The 21,052-nt window shown below is 42.9% G+C and overlaps 2 protein-coding genes across 3 annotated transcripts in view; one reads left to right on the top strand and one right to left on the bottom strand.

Annotated features, from left to right (window-relative positions):
* Window positions 1-1,503: 1,503 nt before the first annotated feature.
* On the bottom strand, window positions 1,504-5,339 carry LOC129589671 (uncharacterized). The gene is made up of 3 exons (XM_055484511.1): window positions 5,038-5,339; window positions 3,240-3,489; window positions 1,504-2,387 (listed from the first exon to the last, which is right to left on the bottom strand). The coding sequence occupies exons 2-3, from the start codon at window positions 3,483-3,485 to the stop codon at window positions 1,836-1,838; spliced, it is 798 nt and encodes a 265-aa protein (XP_055340486.1). The 5' UTR covers window positions 3,486-3,489; window positions 5,038-5,339; the 3' UTR covers window positions 1,504-1,835.
* A 136-nt stretch (window positions 5,340-5,475) lies between these two features.
* Window positions 5,476-21,052, top strand: part of LOC129589617 (uncharacterized) — a 43,801-nt gene continuing 28,224 nt past the window's right edge. Inside the window, exons 1-5 of one of the 2 annotated variants that reach the window (XM_055484435.1) lie at window positions 5,476-5,614; window positions 10,927-11,087; window positions 11,233-11,424; window positions 11,789-11,956; window positions 12,070-12,149. In XM_055484435.1, coding sequence (XP_055340410.1) covers window positions 10,982-11,087; window positions 11,233-11,424; window positions 11,789-11,956; window positions 12,070-12,149 — 546 coding nt within the window. In that variant the 5' untranslated portion in view covers window positions 5,476-5,614; window positions 10,927-10,981. Of the gene's footprint in view, window positions 5,615-10,783; window positions 11,088-11,232; window positions 11,425-11,788; window positions 11,957-12,069; window positions 12,150-21,052 lie in introns of those variants that run through there. The other variant, XM_055484434.1, reaches the window with a different exon arrangement.

The raw sequence follows: 21,052 nt of genomic DNA, 5'->3' as shown, positions 1-21,052 counted from the left end.
ACTCACCCAGGAAACCTGGAACGGTGTGATTAAAGGGGCTCATCTCACTATTGCCATCGCGCGCTGCACTGAACCTCTCCGTTTCAGTGTACTGTTGTTCGCTATGTATCTTGTGCGCAGCAAAGCAACCTGGAATTCGATTTGGTATGTTCGGCCAAATTATCATTCTTACTTTATAGATTAATACCTGCCGGTAACACAGAAAGTGATAAATCGTTTCGTGATCTGCGTTTCAGCAGCGAATATGGGAGTATGGCTGTGTCGGTTCTTGAGGCTATCATTGCGGTTATCCAACATATTTCCTGCTGTACATTGGACGCTTCCGAGCACACGTATCCAATGGAAGCACAGAGTAACTGGTGCTGGTACCATTTCTACTAACCGAAATGATCAATTTTGTTACGGGTTGTCTGTTGCGGTCAATGGTCGGCGTCAACGGTCCCTCATATGACGAACTGGTATGAAGAAGCGGTGAAGCCGAGAGAACTGTACCCAATGCCGTTGTCGGACGCCATCTTGAAGCTGCTTTGGGACGCCTATCGCCGCCGGCAGCAGCAACAAACAGATGGGAAACAGCATTCATAAACACGTTGCATATTTCGCATTATATTTCCACCAGCTGCAGTGTACTTAGTTAAAACTATGAGCAATATACAAGTACTGCAGAAAGCCTGAAAGGTTTGTTTGGTTTGTACTTGTGTACGTACTCTGTAGTTGTGTAAATTGTATTCATTTTGTCGGTGCAACGTATGGCTGTTTGTACCCTGCCGGTTAAATGTCTTTTGAAGCAGTAATGCGCCAACGCATGGCATGCACTGATTGATGTACGTATACCGGTACTTCCTTTCCTTCAGTTTTTAAGTAATATGTTTCGAGTACTGGCGATGAATTTTATTATACAGCTGAACTGGTAAAGTCTTAAATCACAAGCCAGCAATTGCACAGACCGAAACATGAAGAAAACATTTGCTCAGTGGTCAAACTCAAGTCAAAGTTAAAGTCAAAGTCAAAGTCAAAGTCAAACTAGGGTTGAAATCATGCTTTCATGATTTCACATTTCCTTCTTCATTTCCTTTTCATTTCATAATCATGCGGACCCCCGCGTGAAATGTGAAAATGAAATGAAATGAAATGTGAAACCGCATGAAATGAAGAAATTATGAAATTGCATGAAATGAAATAACAGTGAGTGAAATTAGCGGGATTCACAATATTTCATGAAAAAAAATATGAAAACTGGTGTAATTCTTGTGTAACCATTAAAGTAATGGAGCTTTTAAAGAGAAAAACACGTTTTCCGTATGCTTTTGTTGCACAGGTAACTTCAGAATCCCGAAAACTTAAACCGTTAGACTAAACGCACTATGATTTTGCAACCATAAGAAAAGCAAAAATATTCGATTTTTTTATTTCATGTTTCATTTCATTTCCTTTCATCTCAATTTCATTTCATTTCCTTTCACAAACGGTTCAAAGACTCATGAATTTCAACCCTAGGTCAAACTGCTCTTTTTACACTGCCACATAAAAAAGCCAGCGGTTGTTTCTATCCGCCGCTTGCCAGTTAGTCTGGGTTGTCGAATGGCGGATCGCAGTTTCTAAATTTGATAAATTTCCGCGAATGACAGTTATGCATTTCTTTAAGGATCATTTTACAACAATACTTCTTTTTATGACAAATTCAGCTTTGAAATATAGCAATTCACTTTATTTGTAATGTTAAAACTATTTTCGCTCCATGCACAATGCAGTTCTGTCGTGATTGTCGGTTGGATGCGATGCTCTTGATACATGATGAGCCTCATAAGGGCAGCCGAAAAAAGCCGAAAAGCTTTTTATGGCGCGCCGGCTCCTGCGACTGTCCACAGCCTCTTCAACATGATACCCACAGATGGCAGCTCGTGTTGGTCGGTCTCCATAGCAGTGACCTCTTGTTTATACCACGTCCTGGCCACAGCGACGCGAAAGTGCTCTAGTGCCAACAGATAGTGCCATCCCGTGATGTAAGTAGCCGTGTCCAAAAACACCATGAGGCCCTGGATGCGATCGTAGCCAGCTAACATGGATAGATCGAGGTAAACAGCGAAAACATACCGAAGGATTCGATAGATAAGCACACCGATCACTGATGCAACCGGCACCAATTTGCAATTAACTGCGGCAATAGGTGCTATTTTATAGCACGTGTTCGCCCATTTGGCAGAGGATATCGTGAACGCGTGTTGATCCTTCTGTGCAGTCGGGATTGTGCTACGGAATTCTTTTACCATGGTCCGCAGAGAAAGGGTTTTGACTATGGTGCCAATGGCCGGCGTGCACAGGAACAAATAGGGCAGACACATGGCCGGCGCGTAAACAATGTTGCCTCTTAAGGTATGTTTTCCAGGCTGCAATAATTGTTAGATAGACGTTTATTATTTTCCACAGTCGTACTTTATTTATTCCCTGCTTCTCTTCTCGAAAAAAAACAGCTATGGTTTTTGTATATACCGCGTTTTTTAACCGAAAAATACCGGCAAGGTGAGTGAAATATGAGTGAAGTATGCTAAGAACAAACCATAGAAACGCGCCACGGAAACGTAAAAAAAAATCCATAGCCTACTTTGCTGTTTGCGTCGGTGAAGAGTTGCTGAACCCTTTTTTGCACATTGCGACGGTTTAGCGGTCCACCCATTGCAGCGGTCTACCCATGCGACTGCCCATACAGTTTACCATTAGAACCATAACATTATCATTCCGCCACAAACTAACGCCTACCGGTAAATAAATAAAGCCCAGTCAAGATTCTGCGACCGTACATAAGGCACGCATGCGACAGTCAAGGAGATGCATATCGCCCTAAAATCAGTTCTCCGAGTTAAGACCCATGTTAATTTTATCCTGTCGACTGTTCAATGTTGCCTGTCTAATATTTTATCCTGTTCATTTTATCCTGTCGACTTCTGTTAATAAAACTGTTATCAGCTGATTCATTAGTCTGACGGTACGGCGGAATGAAAAATTAATAATGTCCTAGATTGTTTGCACATACTGTACATAGCTAGCGGCTCGGTTCAAAGTTAGAAAACATCCATCTTGCCAGCATTTGTCGGCATAGCGCGTCATATTTAAGAGACCATAAGCGATATTACAATATTGTAAAGTAAAAAGCTGCCTGCTGTGACAGTGGATATAGTTATTTACGGACCAAATGCTGGCTTGAGTTGTCTATTAAATCGGATTATCTTGCTAAATCGTACCCAGTCCGGTTTTGTCTTGACACTTTCCGTGTAGAAAGCGAATATCACTATGAAAGCACGGAAGAAGCCTTGTATAAAAATAATTGTGGCCCATTTGGCCAAGGTAACGGTACATTTCCAGGTTTCCTCGGTGACAGCATGGCGCCAATTGCTTCCGCGATTATTGTTCGGAACATTCTGATCCTTGGACTGCCGTGACGTGATGGACAGGTCCGGAGAAGACTCACCTTCGTCGCTGTTTGCCATTTATCTGGGATTAACAGCAGGAAATGTTAAGTATCAGCGATAAAGCATGCAGTGCCAACTCTAGCAGGATAACTCCGGACGGTCGATAATAAAATGAGAAAATTATTGCTTAGTCGTGTTTTATACGAGGCAAGGGGCCACGATATGAATTATGGGCATATCGCCTGCAAGAAAAGAAAGCTATACTGTATCAGGGATATTTTTCTCAGTTTTATGTAAAGATGTGCTTGAATCAAGCTTCATTTTACTTCGTGTCAGCGCATGCTGTCACTGCACAGAAAAATCGATACGAGTATTCCTGCATCGTGCTGTTCCCAGCCAAGCACGGGGCAAGCGGTTCCGGTGCAGCATTTCTATTGAAATTCAAGCACAACTAGATAACTGCATGTGCTCCGAACCAAATTTTTTAACATCTCTAGGTGCGCTACAGTCATCGTCGTACAATACTGCAATGGCAACTTCTAAGCTGCCCCTAGTGGGTTGGGTTAATCCACCCGTACCACGATAAAACGAGGTTCGATGGTTCGTCGGTAATTACCCAGATCTTAAGTAAATCACAATCTTACGTAACGCGCGAATTCAGGAACATCATCATCAATTTAATCAGAATCAGAGCAAGTGCAAGAGCAAGGGCAAGAGCAAGAACATGTGGGAAAGTCAACCGTCTGCCGGTCGAGGCAGCGTGAGCACGTCTACTGATTTCACATCCAGAAAAGTCAGAACATCTCAGAATTCTTCACAACCGATAACATGGATTCACAATTCTACTGAGATAGGCGGTACATCTGTTTCCGGTTGAGTTGTTACCAATGACAATCTGTAGAACATGATTCTACGGCTACAATACTTTTCTTTTACCAAAAATTAATATAATGTAGCATTTAATCTGTAGGTCTTTGAATTTTGGAGATAAACAAGCAGGTATTTATGGAAGATGCTCCGTCAAGGGTAATGTATGCGCAAATAAAAGATCAGGATAAAAGATCGGGAAGTGAAATGTTTTGAAAATTAACTATATTAACCAGACTGCTGTACACGTTTCTGTTTAAAAGAACATGCAATTACATTTTACAGGTTCGTGTCAGACACTGTCAGTCAAATTTTTGGTTTCCTAAAACTCCGATCCGTCATTGCATTTATATTAGCATAGCATATTGCGATATTAGTAGCTTATGCTACTTATTTAGGACTATAGTGCTTAGGTACTGGTGTGTACGTTAGGTACGTGCGTCATGTACCGTGCATTACGGGTTAGCACAACAATGCCGCTTGCGATGTATTGCAATTTTGCACCAATTCTTGATTAAGTACTTATTATTTAATTGTGCTATTTTTAGTTGTATTACAAGCTCTCCCAAACGGAAGTGTCGCTAGCAATCCCAATAATGAAAACACAGCCGCAAACGTATTAAAGGATACCAGTGATTATGGAAGTTAAAATTTGTAGTCGTTTTGTCCTACATTTTACCTACGGCATCTTGGCCGTGGACAGAATCAATTTCTTTCTAAAAATTAATAAGTAGATGCAAAAAAGACACTGCAGGCTACTTACCTGAACGTGTACAGTTGTACTGATACACACACTGCGCTTCATCGTGACCGCCACTGCATTTCGGCATTGTATTCCAATGCCGTGGCCTGGAGCTTGTCTATCACGCTTTCCGCGGAGCGCAGCTCCGGCAGTTCGGTTTGTTGATCAGTGACATGCTGCTTATCGCACACTATGGCAACAGCAATCCGTAAGCGTATTAATGTTAAAAAGAACTGCCATCCACTGACGAAAATAACAGTGTCCATCGCCAACATGGGTCCCCAGATGTAGTCGAAGGCCACGTACAGGGCTTGATCAAAGGCAACAGCATAAACATACCGAAAGATCAGGAAGACAGGCACCGCGGTCACTGACATTGAGATCGCATGAATATACATGTCCCCGACCTTGACTAGATCGTTACATATGGTTACCCATTTGGCGGAGGATATTGTGAATGCATATAGGTCCACATGGGAAGTCGAGATTGCACGACGGAATTTCTTTATCAAAGTCCGCAGAAAGCGGGTTTTCACCATAATAACAATGGCCGGCAAGGACAGCAAAATCCAAAGGGCAGGCATGAGCACCACGCTAGGTGAGTAGCTTTTAAAGGCACGTTTTCCCGGCTGCAATAATTTTAATTGACTTGATAGTCATTGTACAAGGATATAACACAAATTTGTCTATTCCCTGGTTCTAGAGACCAGGTAAAATTCAAAACATGACTTACGGTAGTTTCCTTCAAAATCTTCAATCGCAAAATTCTGGCGACAAGATATTTAACGAAAAAACGGTTGTACACTACAGATACACAGCTCAAGGCTGCAGTTCGTACTTGCGTGTGAAAAATCCCACCCAGCACTAACCATGAATGCTATTTTAGACAGCCGTAATGCAAATAAAAACCGCCTCTGTAGAGCCGAGAATATTTATGTATTTCCGAAGTACCCTATTTTACCACTTAATGTCCTCCTCGGTTTAGAAGCCCACCCCGAAAAAAAATTCTCAAGACGTATCGTTATCAACTTATGAATTATAATTAACCCGCAATGAAATACAAAATCAAGGCTACTGCAGTAAAAAGTGGTAGGAACAAAAATAATAACAGCGTGCAGCAATGCACTGCTTTATAATCATTGCACTTGTCGCTACTTTACGGAGGGAAATATTACATAAGTTCTTCTCGTAGCTTTAAAAGATCAAATAAAAACTTATACGAAACGCCCATCAGACAGACTTGGCTAATTAATTACCCTCCCAAAATCAAATGCCCTCGTCGAAAGAAAACTCCGTCCTTACGAAAAACATTCACTTGGGGTCATTTGTAGATAATGTACGGTATCTACCAGCGCCGAATTGGCGCGAAGGCTTCTACTTGATAAGATATTCCTCTGCTGCATCATTCCCAGTCCGGTTTTGTCTTGACGCTTTCATTGTAAAGTGCGAATGCCACCATGAAAGCGCGGAGCACGTTTTGTACAGCCATAATCTTGCTCCAGTTGCCATAATCACGGCATATTTCCAGGTTTCTTCGGTGACAATGTAGCGCCAGTTGTTTCCATGATTTTCGCTCGGAAGATCCCCATCTCGCGACTGCCGTGAAGCATTGAACCGGGTCTCCAGAGGTATCACGCTTTCGCCGCTCTTTGCCATTTACTGGTGATTAGAGGGCAGGAAACGTAAAGGATAATTAGAACTGATACCAGCTAGTAGATGGCATTCACCGATAGATCGCTGGAAGCACGGTGTGGAAGAATGGTCTGTAATATTTTTGATATGCATTAGTCGACTCCCTTATAATTTCAGCATCGTCATCGGACCCCGTTTGTAGGCATGTATGTTTAGCTTTGCTGCACTGTGAATATGCACGGATGTTCGTATGTACCCTACCCGTATATGAGCCAAGCGTGATTCAAAATCAGGTCACTGCCGTGCTACCATACGGGAAAAATCGATATTACTGGCGTTGGCTAGCTATGGTTCAATTAAGCGATGTCCTGTCTTGTCCAGGAAACCACTGAACGCTGCTGATATGATCCATAATAATAATCATGATGAAATTACGGTACATATGTACAAAGCCCTTCCACGGGTATTGATCACGCTTAGCAGTCATCAGAGCACTTTTAAACAAACTCTTGTTTAAGTTCTCCTTTCAGTTACATTCTTGCGTTAAAGTGACTCGCTAACAACTCACTAAAAGTCATTTCGCAGCGCAGGTGGATTTCTAAGCGATTCTTACACGTTAGACAAGGGAAATTAAATTAATGATTTGTTTTAAATTCCATGCGTTTTCTATAAATGGCACACAGTGATGTTTAGTCTAACAAATGTCCACATTTATTGTTATTGATAGGCCGGCAAGGAGATTCACGGCAAAAATCTCCTTAGTAAAATTGACATTTCGCGGGGATCCCCGGTGTGCTACAGCAAATGAAACACCATACAAGCGACTATTTTAAATTGGCTATTTATTTCAGTTTTCAACATGCTCAGTCTCTTTGTGTCGTGTGGCATGTACGTACTAGCAACCAGACCCAGTGTCCGTCTTCCAAAGCCGAAACGGTGGATTATCCCGGTGGTCTACTCGAAGTTTCATCCCTCTTAAAAGTGTGTAAAATGAACAGCGCAGTACTAAATCGTGGTCAGCTCTTAAAAAAATCATGGATAGATTTTAGAACTTCCGCTTAAGTTTTCTTGTTCCTAAAATTCTTCCCAGAAGATTTCGCCTGGAGCAATACCGCTCGGAAGCGCCATAACGTCACAATGGTCGCCCCCAGATTTGAGGATTCCCGTTGGCAGTAAAAGCACACAGCAGAAGTGATTGTCTCTGTGATGAGGATTGGCAGCAGGATGAGCGTCTGACCCTCCAGGACATCACCGAAGAAACGGTACGTCATGTTGGAGTAAATCGTAAGGGCAACTTGTACAAGTGGAAGATACCAGCTGATTCGGATGCCGGTGCGCAGTAACCGGCATATGTCGAGGCGCCGAACGGTTGACGCATCAAAAGTGCTTTTTGTAGACTTTGCGATAAAGTTTCGCATGAGGTGTAGGAGCATAACGGCACAGATCTGGGAGAAGATTATAAACGGTCCAAAACCAACGGAAGGGGCTAGCATGACCACGAGAAGGAAGCCACCAACCCCGGTGCTTTTTTCTCCGCCCTAAAGCAAACGTCAAATGATGATGCATTTTACGGCTACTGGTCACATGTACAGTTTAAGAAATCTCGATACCAACGAAGCCTTGACTTTTAATATTCGAAGTGCAAGTTACGAAATTCTATGCACGTGTATTACAAAACTGTGTGTATTCTACAAAATTTACCACGCGGAAGTGCGCAAAATGTTTGCCGGATAACGTAGCAGCGGTGATCAAGGTGAACCTGAGTAGGAAAAGCCCCGTGTTGATGGTCGTGAGATAGTTGACAGTGATAACGCGGTCCCAAAGTGTGGGAAAACATATGATAAAACGTCTACGGTGGCTCCGCTCACCATAATTACGCTTGCTGGACCTGGTAGGAGCAGCCCTTCCCAGCGAAGGCACTTGAGGTTCTTCGCGCTTTCCCGTTAGCTTGTCTTCTTCGTTTGTTGAGACATCCATGCTGATACACGTGGATTCTGCCGCATCCATCACTAATTAATAGTTAAGCAATAGTTGACAAATTTTATACTGGGCTCCCTTGCCCCAATTACAATAAGAGTATGGTATAATTAGAGGTATCAACAGCTGATAAAAACGGGCTTCAACAACATGGAGCAAACTGATAGCCAAAAGCTCCAAAAATATTCTCAGTTAACTCTATTTACGTGTTTGACAAAATTGTGGGATTTAAGCTCTTTATAAAATGCGCACACAATGAGCAAAGTGCAGGACTGGCGGATCGATATTGACCCACTCCAATCGATACGTCCAGCGCGCTGGTCTGGTCAAGCTGGCTTCGCAAAGCAAGTGTTACGTTCGTTTTAGCTCACTTGTTCAGCCGATTTGCGCTGCATGCTATAGGTTTGGTTTGGAACGGGAATTGCTTGTTTGTCAGATATACAGCTGCGGTATCTGCACTTGAACAGCAGACACCGCTACCGTGTAGCAGCAGACAGACTACCATAATTGCATGTACAGTACATACTACAAAGCACATTAATTAAAACGAATTTAAAGTTAACTTACAATAGCATAAATTTTAGTTGTATTGTTTCCACTTATGATTGTATTACAAATGCATTTTATTGTCAAATTTATAGCGTCCTTCAATGCTCAGTGCAGCGAATGCGAGGTTCAGCATAACGAGTACTTACGTTGTTAGGAATCAGCACAGTATTTTATTGTAAACGACGGCTAAAAGTCGGTGCCGCCGCCATAGGTATAGTCCGGTAAGTTAAGCCGTGACTAGCTGCGGACACACAGCTGCAAATTTTTATGATATTGTTATGTATTCGTACTGAAGTACGTAATGGTAGAATTTGTTGAACACATGCTACTTAGCAGTGGAATATTTCTACGTTGTTTATCCCGAGAAATCTTGAGCAGAACTATCCAGGTAATATGCTGACAGCCATTTATGCACAGTAATTATTTTCTTGCACTCCTTGTATTTCGGTATACAGTGTGCTTGTATATATAATTTGAATGCTGGTTGGTACAGGAAAACGAATCTGCAAAAACTTTGAATTATTTTATTGGAATTAATGTGCATTATGGTACGTTGACAAACTAAACTAGGCAAAGGTTACACAGCGCAGTTTGTTTAATAAAAATATTTGGATGTAGCTGGTTCAACTGTACTGGCTGACATAACTGTGATCTGTAATTCCTTGCGTACATTCGAATGCACTTGAGAATTCCAAATTATTTTCTGTTGTATCCCATTAAATACGGTAAACCTTTATTATTTTAAGATAATCGTGTAATGTATGGGGACCGTTTACTCGGAAAGTGGTTTAAGACTACATCAGGTATCGTGAGTGGCTCGGTTACCGGTACTCTTGGGCCTTGGCAATGTCGCCTAGCCTGGTAATTACTACCTTTTTCGTGCTATTTTGGAACCTGTATTAAAGATTCTATTCAAAGCATAGAGGCGCGAAATTCGGCACTCGTGTGCTGTTTCCACCAGAGCTAATGGTTCCGAGTTTTATCTACATACGGTACTTCGTTATCGTCTGCAGTGTCGGCCAGTGAGAGCACCCGGAAAGGACATGCGGGATGATTATGCTTGCCTTTATGCATGACTGTAGTCAGCATGTAACGGCCGGATTTTCGTTTTCGTAATTTTTCAATAATGTTGGATCATTTTCAATTTCGTGCAAGTCTACCATATTGCGTCGCACTATGTCAAATGTCATGTTAGTAGTTTGCAACTTTGCGGGATACAAATAGCACACGGCAGGGGTCACCTCTTCATACAAAAATGAATAGCAATGGTGAATTTAATGTCTTTGTGCGATGGAGCTTCCCGTGTACAGCAGTGGACAATGATCAGATACGTCAAAATACAGAATCTGTAGGGAAGAACAAGTTACATTATTTTAATTCCTACCCGAGTTTCATAGAAGAGCCTGAGTGAAATGGTCAGACAAAAGCCACACTTCCAGCCTCAGCGCTCAGCCCTTAAGCGCTGGAAGTAGTACAATAACTGCTCAATCAGGGCATCGGCAACAGGTATTAGTACAGTACTTACTACGTTACATGTACGTGTTCTCTTCTGACAGCGCTCTCGCCTCTCACTTGTCAGGCTCTGAATTTCTGGATCTGTCTAAAACGGAGAATAAAACCTGACTGAACTAGCAAAGTCAACGCTTTTCATGTTTTTTGACTGTTGGTAGATTTTGCCGTTTATATTTTTGTTGCTATTAAGTATCTGTGTCACAATGTCCGACATTGTGACACAGCGAATACTTTCTTTAGCTTGTGACATCTGACATTTTGCGGATATTTGGGAACGAACTTCAACAGACCGAGCATGACATCATCGTGCAGCCATTCCCCAGCCAAGAGCGTGAACGGTCTGTGGCGAGAAGTCGGGACCAACATTGATATCCTGGCTGACTGCGTAAAATCAGCTTCCCGTAAGTTTGGCGAAAATTTCTTGCGAGCCATCGGTGGCATCATGGCATGGCAGTTCTCCATGGACTTTCCGATTTGTCTGTGCTCAATTCTCATGTGGGCGAGTATGCAGGATTGTTATGTGTCTACGACGAATCTACGTTACAGAGTACGTGGACCATATTAAGTCGAAAACACCAATCCCGGAGATAGTGATCCATTGTCTTGAAGCTGTAAACGCCCTAATGACTGGAACTACTGGCACGCAGCGATTTTCTCCAGATGTGGAGGAGCTCCTCAAACAGTCTGCAGCCGAACAGGAGCGCCACTTCGCTAATATGCTCCAGCTGGCGCAAAATGGTAGGTGTGCTTACGATCTTCTTTGCAGCTACGGTAAATCTACTACATCTAGTGTATCCATACCCCCTGGTTTACGGGCTGGGAGGGCGTGTGCTAGTAGTTTTTCAACTTTTCGATCAGCTTTATTTGCACCCTAGCACTTCGTGCTCGCGGTATATCTGATTATGCCCAGCTCGCGGAGGCCCGGTTCGTGGTCGGCCTCTCTGGATTTGAATTTATCGCACTTTGGGAGACGCCATGCATCACAGAATTAAAAAGCACAACGCTGCTTCACGTCACGACATTTGCTTACAGCTGTATTGTTTCTCGATTGGTCCCTCTGTTTGAAAATCTTACATAGAGAATAAGAGAGTTTCGCTCGTAGAATTCGCCGACGCGGCAGCACAGATTTCCACGTGGAAGAGTAAGGCAGCCGCAGCGTTCCATGGTGCCATCGGTGCTGCTGATTCGCTGCGTGCTCTGGGCTTCGCACAGCACGAAGGACTGCGTATTCAGACAGTGGAACTGTATCCCAAGTTTATGGAATGTGCTGGTAAATTGACATGCGGCACATTAGATTCTGTTAAAGTGTGCTTGCCGATTTTCACCTTTCATTGGGCCGAGTATTGCTGTGTTAACTTACGGTTCTTCATGTGAAATGCACAGATAATGCCGCAAGCCATCAAGAGGCCCGACTAGCCACTGAATTGGAGAAAGTTCTGCTGGTCGAACACTCATTCCAAGCGGTAAGAACGAATAAATTGTTTTCTGCGCACGTTGTCCTGGATCGCTGCAATTCTGAACTGGTCTGCGCTATCGACCGACCGCACTGCGTGTCTTTGTAATTTCGGAGTTTAGTAATTTTTCCCGTTTTTTTCCGAGTCAAGTGGTACTCTAATGTTGCCAGTGTTCAGGACGTTAGCAGACAAAACAGTCTTGTACTCATAAATAGTACTAACCATAATTTAAACTTGTCAGCTGAAACTCGCCATTCAGGCTTTCAACAAGGAAAAGAATGAAGTTGGCGAAACCAAGGACTGAATTCGACTGGGCACGGAACTAAACCGCGCATGCCAAATGTACTAGACGTTGCCGACGCAGCAACAGATACGAACCTAGTATTTTACCGTGGTCTTTTAAAAGGGCTAGGGGAATGTGCCCTCGTACTATTGTTTCCTCTCCAGTTTCGATTATTCCTGAAGCTCCTAAGTGATTACAAAAATTTTGCTAAAGATATGCAAAACAGTGAATTCTCTTTGTTGGGATTGTACTTGCCTCAAAAATCGTTGTAATGCATTTACGGTAAGTATGCACTATCCACCATTAAGGTGTATTCAAAGTTGTACAAGGTCATGAATACCATGTATGAGCATCCCTGGAGGATATAGTCCACCGTATGTATTTTCTTGTTTATGTATACTTCGACGTTGTTCAACAATTTCTCACCGACGCTGTTTGCGCTACACATGGCGTAGCCGCGTAGGTAAGCAACTGTTCGAAATGTAAGGTCTAAGTGGGGTCAGCCAAGTTTACCTTTGCCGTCCGTTTGCCTTTACAGTTTGCCTTTTTCAAGTTTACCTTTGCCATCGCAAAAGCCTTCACCGTTCTAATAAACCGTTCCAAACAGACTTCTCAATTACCTTTACCGTTGCCAATGACCTTTTGCATGGCAGAATATCGTCACAAACTATTTAACTGTGCAATTTCTGCACTTTGCACACATAGACTTAACTCAGAATATTAGTTCTTTTATTTAATCAACGGCATGACATCCAACACATGACAAACGTTGTGGCATTATTGGTTACAGGGCGCATAATAAAATTTGTAAGCGCTTCAGCCGTGTGGCTTGAAATATATGGCGAGTGCTACGTATGTGCAAATTACAGTATATAGTAATTGCGTGAAAAGAAACAAACTGTTGTAATACACTGTGGAATTGAAAGCGTGCACTGATTTGTGGATCTCACAGTATTCGCGTTTGAAGCACAATTTCTGTACACTCAAACTGTAAAGGTAAAGGCATACGGGCGGCAAAGGTAAACTTGGCCGACCCGTCAGTATTCTGGGAGAACAAAGCATCAAATTGCACTGAGCTATTACGATCGTCGAATAACGGTACTGTAGCATATGCATTGCCATTAAACTTGGTAAGGTAACTAACTGTGGCTTTTATTTTTTAACACGGAGTGCAATCGAAATACATATTTTGAATGATGACTTTAACTTTATTACGAAATTGCCTGGGAGGACATAATTTTGTTACCTGGAATTCCTCTGGAAAAAAATTTTGTTAAATCAGTTCTCACTGGATAAGGAGCCAATCTGGAAGACGTATCACATATTACGTTCAAACTTCAAAGTAATCTGTCAGTCGCAGCTAAGCGCAACCTGAAAAGTAGTAATCTCTTGAACTATTATCAGAAGACTAAAAACAGCAAACAGAGACGGCGGAACACTCTCAGGCGGCTTTTTTAATCTAGTAGAGATAAATACTGAACAAAAAGAATAAGTAAATGTTTAACCGAATGAATATTCATACTGTGATTGCCGTTATAATTGTAAGTAGCACACTAACACCTGACAATCGGTAAGGATGAAGGTGCAGTAGACCCTCAGTTTGCACACAATATTTGTTTGCCATTCTTCTTAGCTGGCGATGCTCCATCCTGGGCCCCTTCCTATATCCTGCCGAGGCGCAGCTTAGGTCTCGGATCGAACCACAAGCCGATCCAGTGGACTGGAGCGAAACTGCTTTGATGGGACGTTCCCTGGTAGCAGTGTTTGTAATAGTAAAGGCAGCACCCGAAGGAGACCACTACCACACCGGTATGAACGACAAGCACCAGGGCGAAAGTGCATTTGGATAGTTTACTGGTGCCGCCAGCAAGCGTCACCAACATCAGCAGCAGAACCCAGGCTGACACGAAACAGACCATCGCGCCAATGCCGCGCGTCCGCAGTGCCGGTGCACTCCATCCGGTGATGCGGGAGCGCGGACAGTATCCCTGCTTCGACTTATCCCCACCTTAAATCATAGCAGTGGACATTGGTCAAGTAGATGCTGGCTCAAACATATGGCAGCGTTCGCAACGTTCGTACCACAGTGCAAATGGAAGCACCATTTGCGCATGAAGACTTGTTGTGGATCGGTTGCGCCGCTGATCTCGTTATTCAGCTGTTCCTCAATGGTGGCGTTTAGCAGTGCCGCCGACGGCTGGAAACTGTCACCATTCCATTCGACAGTTATTGTGCCGTTCGAAAAAGAGATTGACCGTTTTCATCAGGTTGACCTTTAACGAAACATTAACTGAACCGTGGTAGAAATATAGCGCTCTAAGAACATTTAATGGTATATTGTTCAAGTACGTCTTTCTAGAGAACATCGAAGTAAATCCAAAAGTTCCAATATACGCGTAATGTGTCCCGTCCCATGTTAAATGGAAGGATTTTCAGTTAGAAGATTTTTAGCAAGCGCAGCCTTTGTAAATTTACTGAATAAAGTGTAACGCACATTATAATATGAATACTTAATCTAATCGTGAACATAGAATACAAGTATACTGATTGTCTTTTTTTCATTTAGATTTGCTACTATTCATGTTTGATTAGGGATATACTATGTATGTTTATTTAAGCATCGTACCACCTTTGTGTAAGAAAACAAGTGGTGCAGAGCCCAAAAACAGATGAATCCTAGCAAAACTGAATAGGAAAAGCTACCAAATACAATCTGTCAAAAATTGTAATGTTCAAATGCTTGATCTATGTATTGTACCGCAAAAGTTTAATAAACTGTCCCAGTACAACTCAATAAAAATATGAACAAGCCGCTAAAAATTTGAGAGAACTGAAATACCTTATGGTATGAATATGCAGGGCATCGTAAACGAAATACTCGAACTCACATGGTGTCCCGGTGGCGGTAATGCCCCACAGAGCGTAGTCTAGGAGAACCGTAGGCATGCCAATGTAGAGGATAGGATACAGTACATGAAACACCATAACATATCGGTGCGCCACCGTCTGTTGCACCCGCCCTTGGATTCTTCTTCGTCTATGTCACGCGGATGGTGATTCCATTTATCCACCAGCAAGACCACAATATCCAGCGCGCGACATGCATACCTTTGCACAAATTGAGTCGTTTTCCTTAGAATACCACTTTTGTGACTGGGAACGTTAAAATGCTGGCGGGATCCTTCTGGAAAGAACATGCCGGTGCAGGGTGGCTCTCCAGTGCTTGTCAGTAGTGGCATCGCCATGTTTTCCTCTGGAAGTTTGCCTGCATTGGCACAAAAGTATACGTTATTGGCATTACTCGGCTTATAATCAGGGAAAAGCTATACGATGTGCTTGAGATGCAATTTTCTGACGGTGATGTTTAATCTTTAATCGTCTGGTTACTCTGGTGTACTGTATACGGTACGTGCGCAACGTCCGAATGGATCAACTGTGCGTCGATCCAGCCTGCTAATCTAACACAGGAACATAATTTCAGTAGTTGCTTTTGTTGATTTAAAGTAATTAAAGTCAATATTGTCAGTTATGAAAAAGCGGCAGAACTGTCCGTGTCGAAAGGTATATACAGTTGTCACAGTTCCAGTCAATATGCTGGTTTCAGGGCACTCTATCCGTGACTATTCCGTGAGCACTGTACGTAAACAGATCCGCACCATCTCCGTTGCTCTGTTGACTTGAGTTTGATTGCTGGCCATTCTCTTATCATTGCTGCCTACAACGTCATGTCGACGAATACACACACACCAACAATGCATATGGCAAGGCCAAAAAATTCGTTCTGTGACCTACGGTCACAGAAATTACCATCTCTAAGACTTGTCCTGTGAGCCGCATTGGGTACTCGTATTGTTTCTGGACGAAGTCGTTGTTGTTACGCTGAATTACTGTAATATCTGCACCGTCAGTCAGAGTACATACTGATAAAATTAATAGAAAGGTATCGTACATTACGATACATGCATAGTACATACATACCTGCTTTATATGTTTACCCGGTACATAGCACCAAACTTTGGTAACTATAAATCAGGATAAGTAACGTTTATTTTCGCGCTCTCTCACACATTGTTTTCTATTGTTTTACGAAACTCTTTACCCAGTAACAGTTACTTTAATCATCGGCATTGCACCTATCCCTGAAATACGGCTTCCCTTAGTAAGCCCCCTCTCCCACCCTCTCTAAAAAGATGGACCGGGTCGCAGGGAACAGCTGGAAATAAGTTTACTATATGCTGCATTCGCAGAACATTGTTTCTCGAGTATTAAATTCAGCCTTATAAAATTATTCGTTCTAGCCGGTAGGCCAACCGGCATGACCGGGGGGGGGGGTGTTTTCGTGGTTAAACCGATAAAGCGTCCGAGAACCGAAAACCGAGAACCGAAAACCGTTTTGCGCATCCAGTGTTTTCGCGCGATCCGCCCATAATATTCGGTGCTTTCCAGCGGAACACTTAAGAGTATAACAAAGCGTGCAGATGCGTTTGGGTTTAACCAACAGTCCCGCAGTAATAATGACAGTACCAAACGGAGGACAGCAGCACCGATGCAGACGATAGCAGTAAAGGAGTAGCGTAAATCCATTTGCGAAGCTAGTTTTCTTAACAAACTGTCACCACAAACTCCATGCATGCTGTAGATCCACTTTCGCGGCGGATTCACATAGGCATTCTTATCCCGTAATTGCGGAATTTATGCTCATAGGTATCTGAGAACGGGTTCGTCCAGTTGAACGGGGCGAAAACGCTTTGGTAGGAAGTCCCTTGGTAGCAGTCCCTGTAGTAGTAGTAATAGTACCCGACCGAAGTCAGCAAGACGCCACTGTGGACGAAAAACAGCAGAGCGAAAATCCATTTGCAGATCCTGCCATCGCGTCCGCAGAAAAGCAGCAGCCGCTCCACGAACGCCAGAATCCATGGTGACACAACGCAGACCAAAGCCGTGATGCCGCGAGCTCGAAGTCCTGGTTCACTCCACCCGCTGATGCGGGAGCGCGGACAGTACCCCAGCTGCGACATATCCACATCTGCAATTACCAGTTTGCACGTTATACTAATTGAAGCAATGCGAAAACATGGCAGCATGCGCACCGCACTGCAGCTGGAAACACCATTTGCGCATGAACACCTTCTGCGGATCGGATGCGCGAATATCATTGTTCAGCTGATCTTCGGCGGTACCGTTCAGTAGCGGCGCCGAAGGCTGATAACTTCTGCCGTTCCAGTTAACCGTAATTGACCATTCTCATCAGGTCGACCTTTAATGAAACATCAAAACTTTACGCTGTAAACAAACTGAGCAACGGCGTAAACAACATTATCAAAATCGAAGCGTAAATTAAAAACTTTCACTGCATACAGAATTGTTCCGCTAACGAGACAGAATAGCAGCAAACTGTTCCACAACAACTTTAAGAGAAAGTCAGAGTTCAGTTCCTCAAGAGCTGTATTTAGCGTCTCACGTAACCCTAGATTCGCACTCACACGGTGTCCCGGTCGCTTTCAGCCCCCACAAGGCATAATCCAGCAACATAAAGGGTATCCCCAAATAAAGAGCACAGTACACGCCACGCAGTATATATTTGCGCACAGTGTGCCATTGCATTTCCTCCGCACTGTCAGCTTCGGATTTTTCGACCATATCCCGCGCGATATGGAACAGATTATCAACCAGCGAAATAACCATATTTACAGCATTACACGCGTACATTTCCACAATGTGGAAAATTTTTGATAAAACTGCCTTGCTGTGCGTAGGAACGTGGAGATGCTGGCGACGACTGTGTGGTGTGGGAACTACAGTGCAGAGCGGCGCTGCAATGTTAAGCGGTTTCTTTACCGTCATTTTTTCCAGCGAACGTCGATCTTCTTTGTTAGAGCGGAATTACAGTACGGTCAGTTTTCGTACTTCTATAGCGCAAAGTCGGAGACAACCTTTTGCATTCAGTCTATGTCGGGGGATACTAAACGGCAGCCTTTGTGGCGCAAAATTGCAAATGTCTGCTACTTAATGTAGCTAGAATTTGCTCCAGTGGGTGCCTTCGTGGCCGCAAGGATCGGATGTAAGTCATAGTTAAGTTTAATGGTTTAACGTCCACACACAATCTGGGCTAAGGCCCAATCCGAGGCAGTAGACACGTCATAAAAAAAAACGGAAGACAAGAAACAATAATTGGTCATAATTAAACAAATTTACAGACATTTACATTTTCAATAACAACACGTGCTCAGCGTGGTAAAACTTCTTCAAAGACACTACAGACTTCCAATCGACACAATTTAAAGCGGCAGTAAATCTGCCAAGACTCTGGTACGATTCCGCAGGAATCCGCAAGTCATTCCAGATCCTCGCCATCCGATAAGCGAACGATCGGTCCGATGTTGGGAGCATGTGACCGCCAAACGTTGATCCAGTAGGGAAAATCGGGCACGGATGTCCAGCCATCATCTGCTGATGACGCGTAGCACCTGCAACACCAGAGCGCACCGCAGTACCCTTACAAAATAACTTGTCGCCATAAGGGATTAGGTTGTATATAAATTTGTACGTAAGCTGAAGACTGCGCTTCAGATTGCGCCGTACAATGGGCTCCCATTGTAGCTCCTTTAATCTGCCAATATAGTCTTTCCGGTCAGTTTTAAGGTGAAGTGATTGAATGAATCTTTTTTGAACGTTTTCCACATTATCGATTAGTCCTTTTTGAGTTGAAAAGGTGACAGACGCACAGTAATCAGAGATGGACAGAACGAGGCTCGTATACAGCATACAACGTGCTGACAAGTCTCGGGAACGAAATAACGTGTTAAGGTAACGCAGACGCTTTAACATTCGACTCGAAATATTTTCAGACTGCAATTTCCATTTGCAGCTGCGCTCTACGTAAATTCCCAAATACTTAGCCGAATCAACTATGGGGACACTTTCTCCGTTTACTTTATAGGGCTGAGATATTTTCTTTCTGAACGAGAACTGAACACAGGCCGACTTTTTCGCATTGAAAATCAAGTTATGCTTGCGCGCCCATTTAGTGACGGCATCCAGATCTTTTTGGAAATCTAGCGCATCCACATCTGATTCGATTATTTTGTACATCATCACGTCATCAGCAAACAACAACATTTCACTGCCATGGACACAAACAGTAGGGAAATCACTAAGGAGACAGTTAAACAATTTGGGACCTACAAGCGACCCTTGAGGGACTCCGCTTGTAGCCGGTAAAAACACCGATTTCTTGCCATTTACAATAACCGACTGCACTCGGTTTGATAAGTAGCTACTGATAAGGTTTACAACTTTACACGAAACATTCATTTTCGATAATTTTGTAAGTAAAATAGAGTGATCAACTTTATCGAAAGCCTTGCTACAATCCAACAGAATAATGTCGACACGTTTACCACGACCTTTAGCATCGGCTAATTTTTGACAGAACAAAGTTAACAAAAGTTCGGTAGAATGTTTTTCACGGTAAGCAAATTGTTTATCTGTAAAATCACCAATTTGCATTTTCAAAATTTTACAAATAAATTTTTCAAATAATTTCGACAGAGGATGTAACATTGCCACTGGGCGCCAGTTTGCAGGGTTGGTCTGATCAGCAGCTTGTTTGACGACAGGAGTTACGAAAAAGGTTTTCCATGACATGGGAAATACGCTTTTCTTTAAACAATTATTGAACAAAATTTTCAGGGGATGGATCAGTGAAGCACTACAAGCTTTAAGAAGGTTTGAAGATAGATCATACGGTCCGCTAGATTTATTACAATTAATTGCTCGCAGAACGTCCCAAATGTCGATATCGCTAGCAAATAGGCTTTCTTCTGTTACATCTTCAGTGACATGAGCAGCAGCCATACAATGCACTGAACATTGGCCAAACACACTCGCGTATTGTTCATTCAAACACTCAGCCTTTTCTTCATCGTCCACAGCATGAAGACCGTTAGGTCGTTTCAGTGGAGGCATATTTGGGCGATCTACCGCAGCTTTTACGAAGCGCCAGAATTTTTTGCTATCATGCCGAGATATAGCCGCAATCTTCATTGTTTGCATACGGTAATATGCATTAACCTGCCTCTCTGCTAACCGAGACTTTTTCAACCATTCATGTCGCAGTCTTTCTTTTCGCAAAGTGTTCAGCTCACGCTTTAAACGGTCAAATGCAGAGTTCCGGCTTCGAATTGCATTACGCAAGCTTGCAGGATACTCGAATTCAGCCATCCTGTACCTGACCTCTTTTTGCTGAAAGAATGCCTTAGCTGCTTCGAGAACCGTGTTTTCAATAAAAACCGCTTGCTCATCCGGATTAAGGTTTAGTAGCAATGCATTCCAATCAATTTCATACAAATGGTTACGAAACTGTAAACTAGCTTCATCCGTAATTACCCAACGCTTTTTTAGTACTTTAGTATCTTTTCGTTTCTGCCTAGGAAATTCAATGAATACCCCATTGTGATCGTTAGTTGTTGACGGAGGGCAAATATTTTCAGGGACACTTGCTGACCACATTGTAGGAATAATGCAAAGGTCAAGAATATTGTGTCTACGCGTAGGGCAAAAAATTATTTGCTTTAAATTAAACTCTTTCAAACACCTTAAAAATTCACGACTATGTTTGCTACTCGCA

This window comes from Paramacrobiotus metropolitanus, unplaced genomic scaffold (genome assembly GCF_019649055.1).
Source record: "Paramacrobiotus metropolitanus isolate TYO unplaced genomic scaffold, Prichtersi_v1.0 Parri_scaffold0000036, whole genome shotgun sequence".
In the NCBI taxonomy this organism is placed as follows: Eukaryota; Metazoa; Tardigrada; class Eutardigrada; order Parachela; family Macrobiotidae; genus Paramacrobiotus; species Paramacrobiotus metropolitanus.
The sequence above is the reverse complement of the archived record's forward strand: the minus strand, read 5'-3'. Positions and strand labels throughout refer to the sequence as shown.

Excerpts from the sequence above, each read along its gene's own strand:
- LOC129589671 (XM_055484511.1), bottom strand. The coding sequence starts at position 3,485 with ATGGCAAACAGCGACGAAGGTGAGTCTTCTCCGGACCTGTCCATCACG. Across the intron at positions 2,388-3,239 it reads TCAAGACAAAACCGGACTGG|CCTGGAAAACATACCTTAAG; the intron begins GTACGATTTAGC and ends CAATTATTGCAG.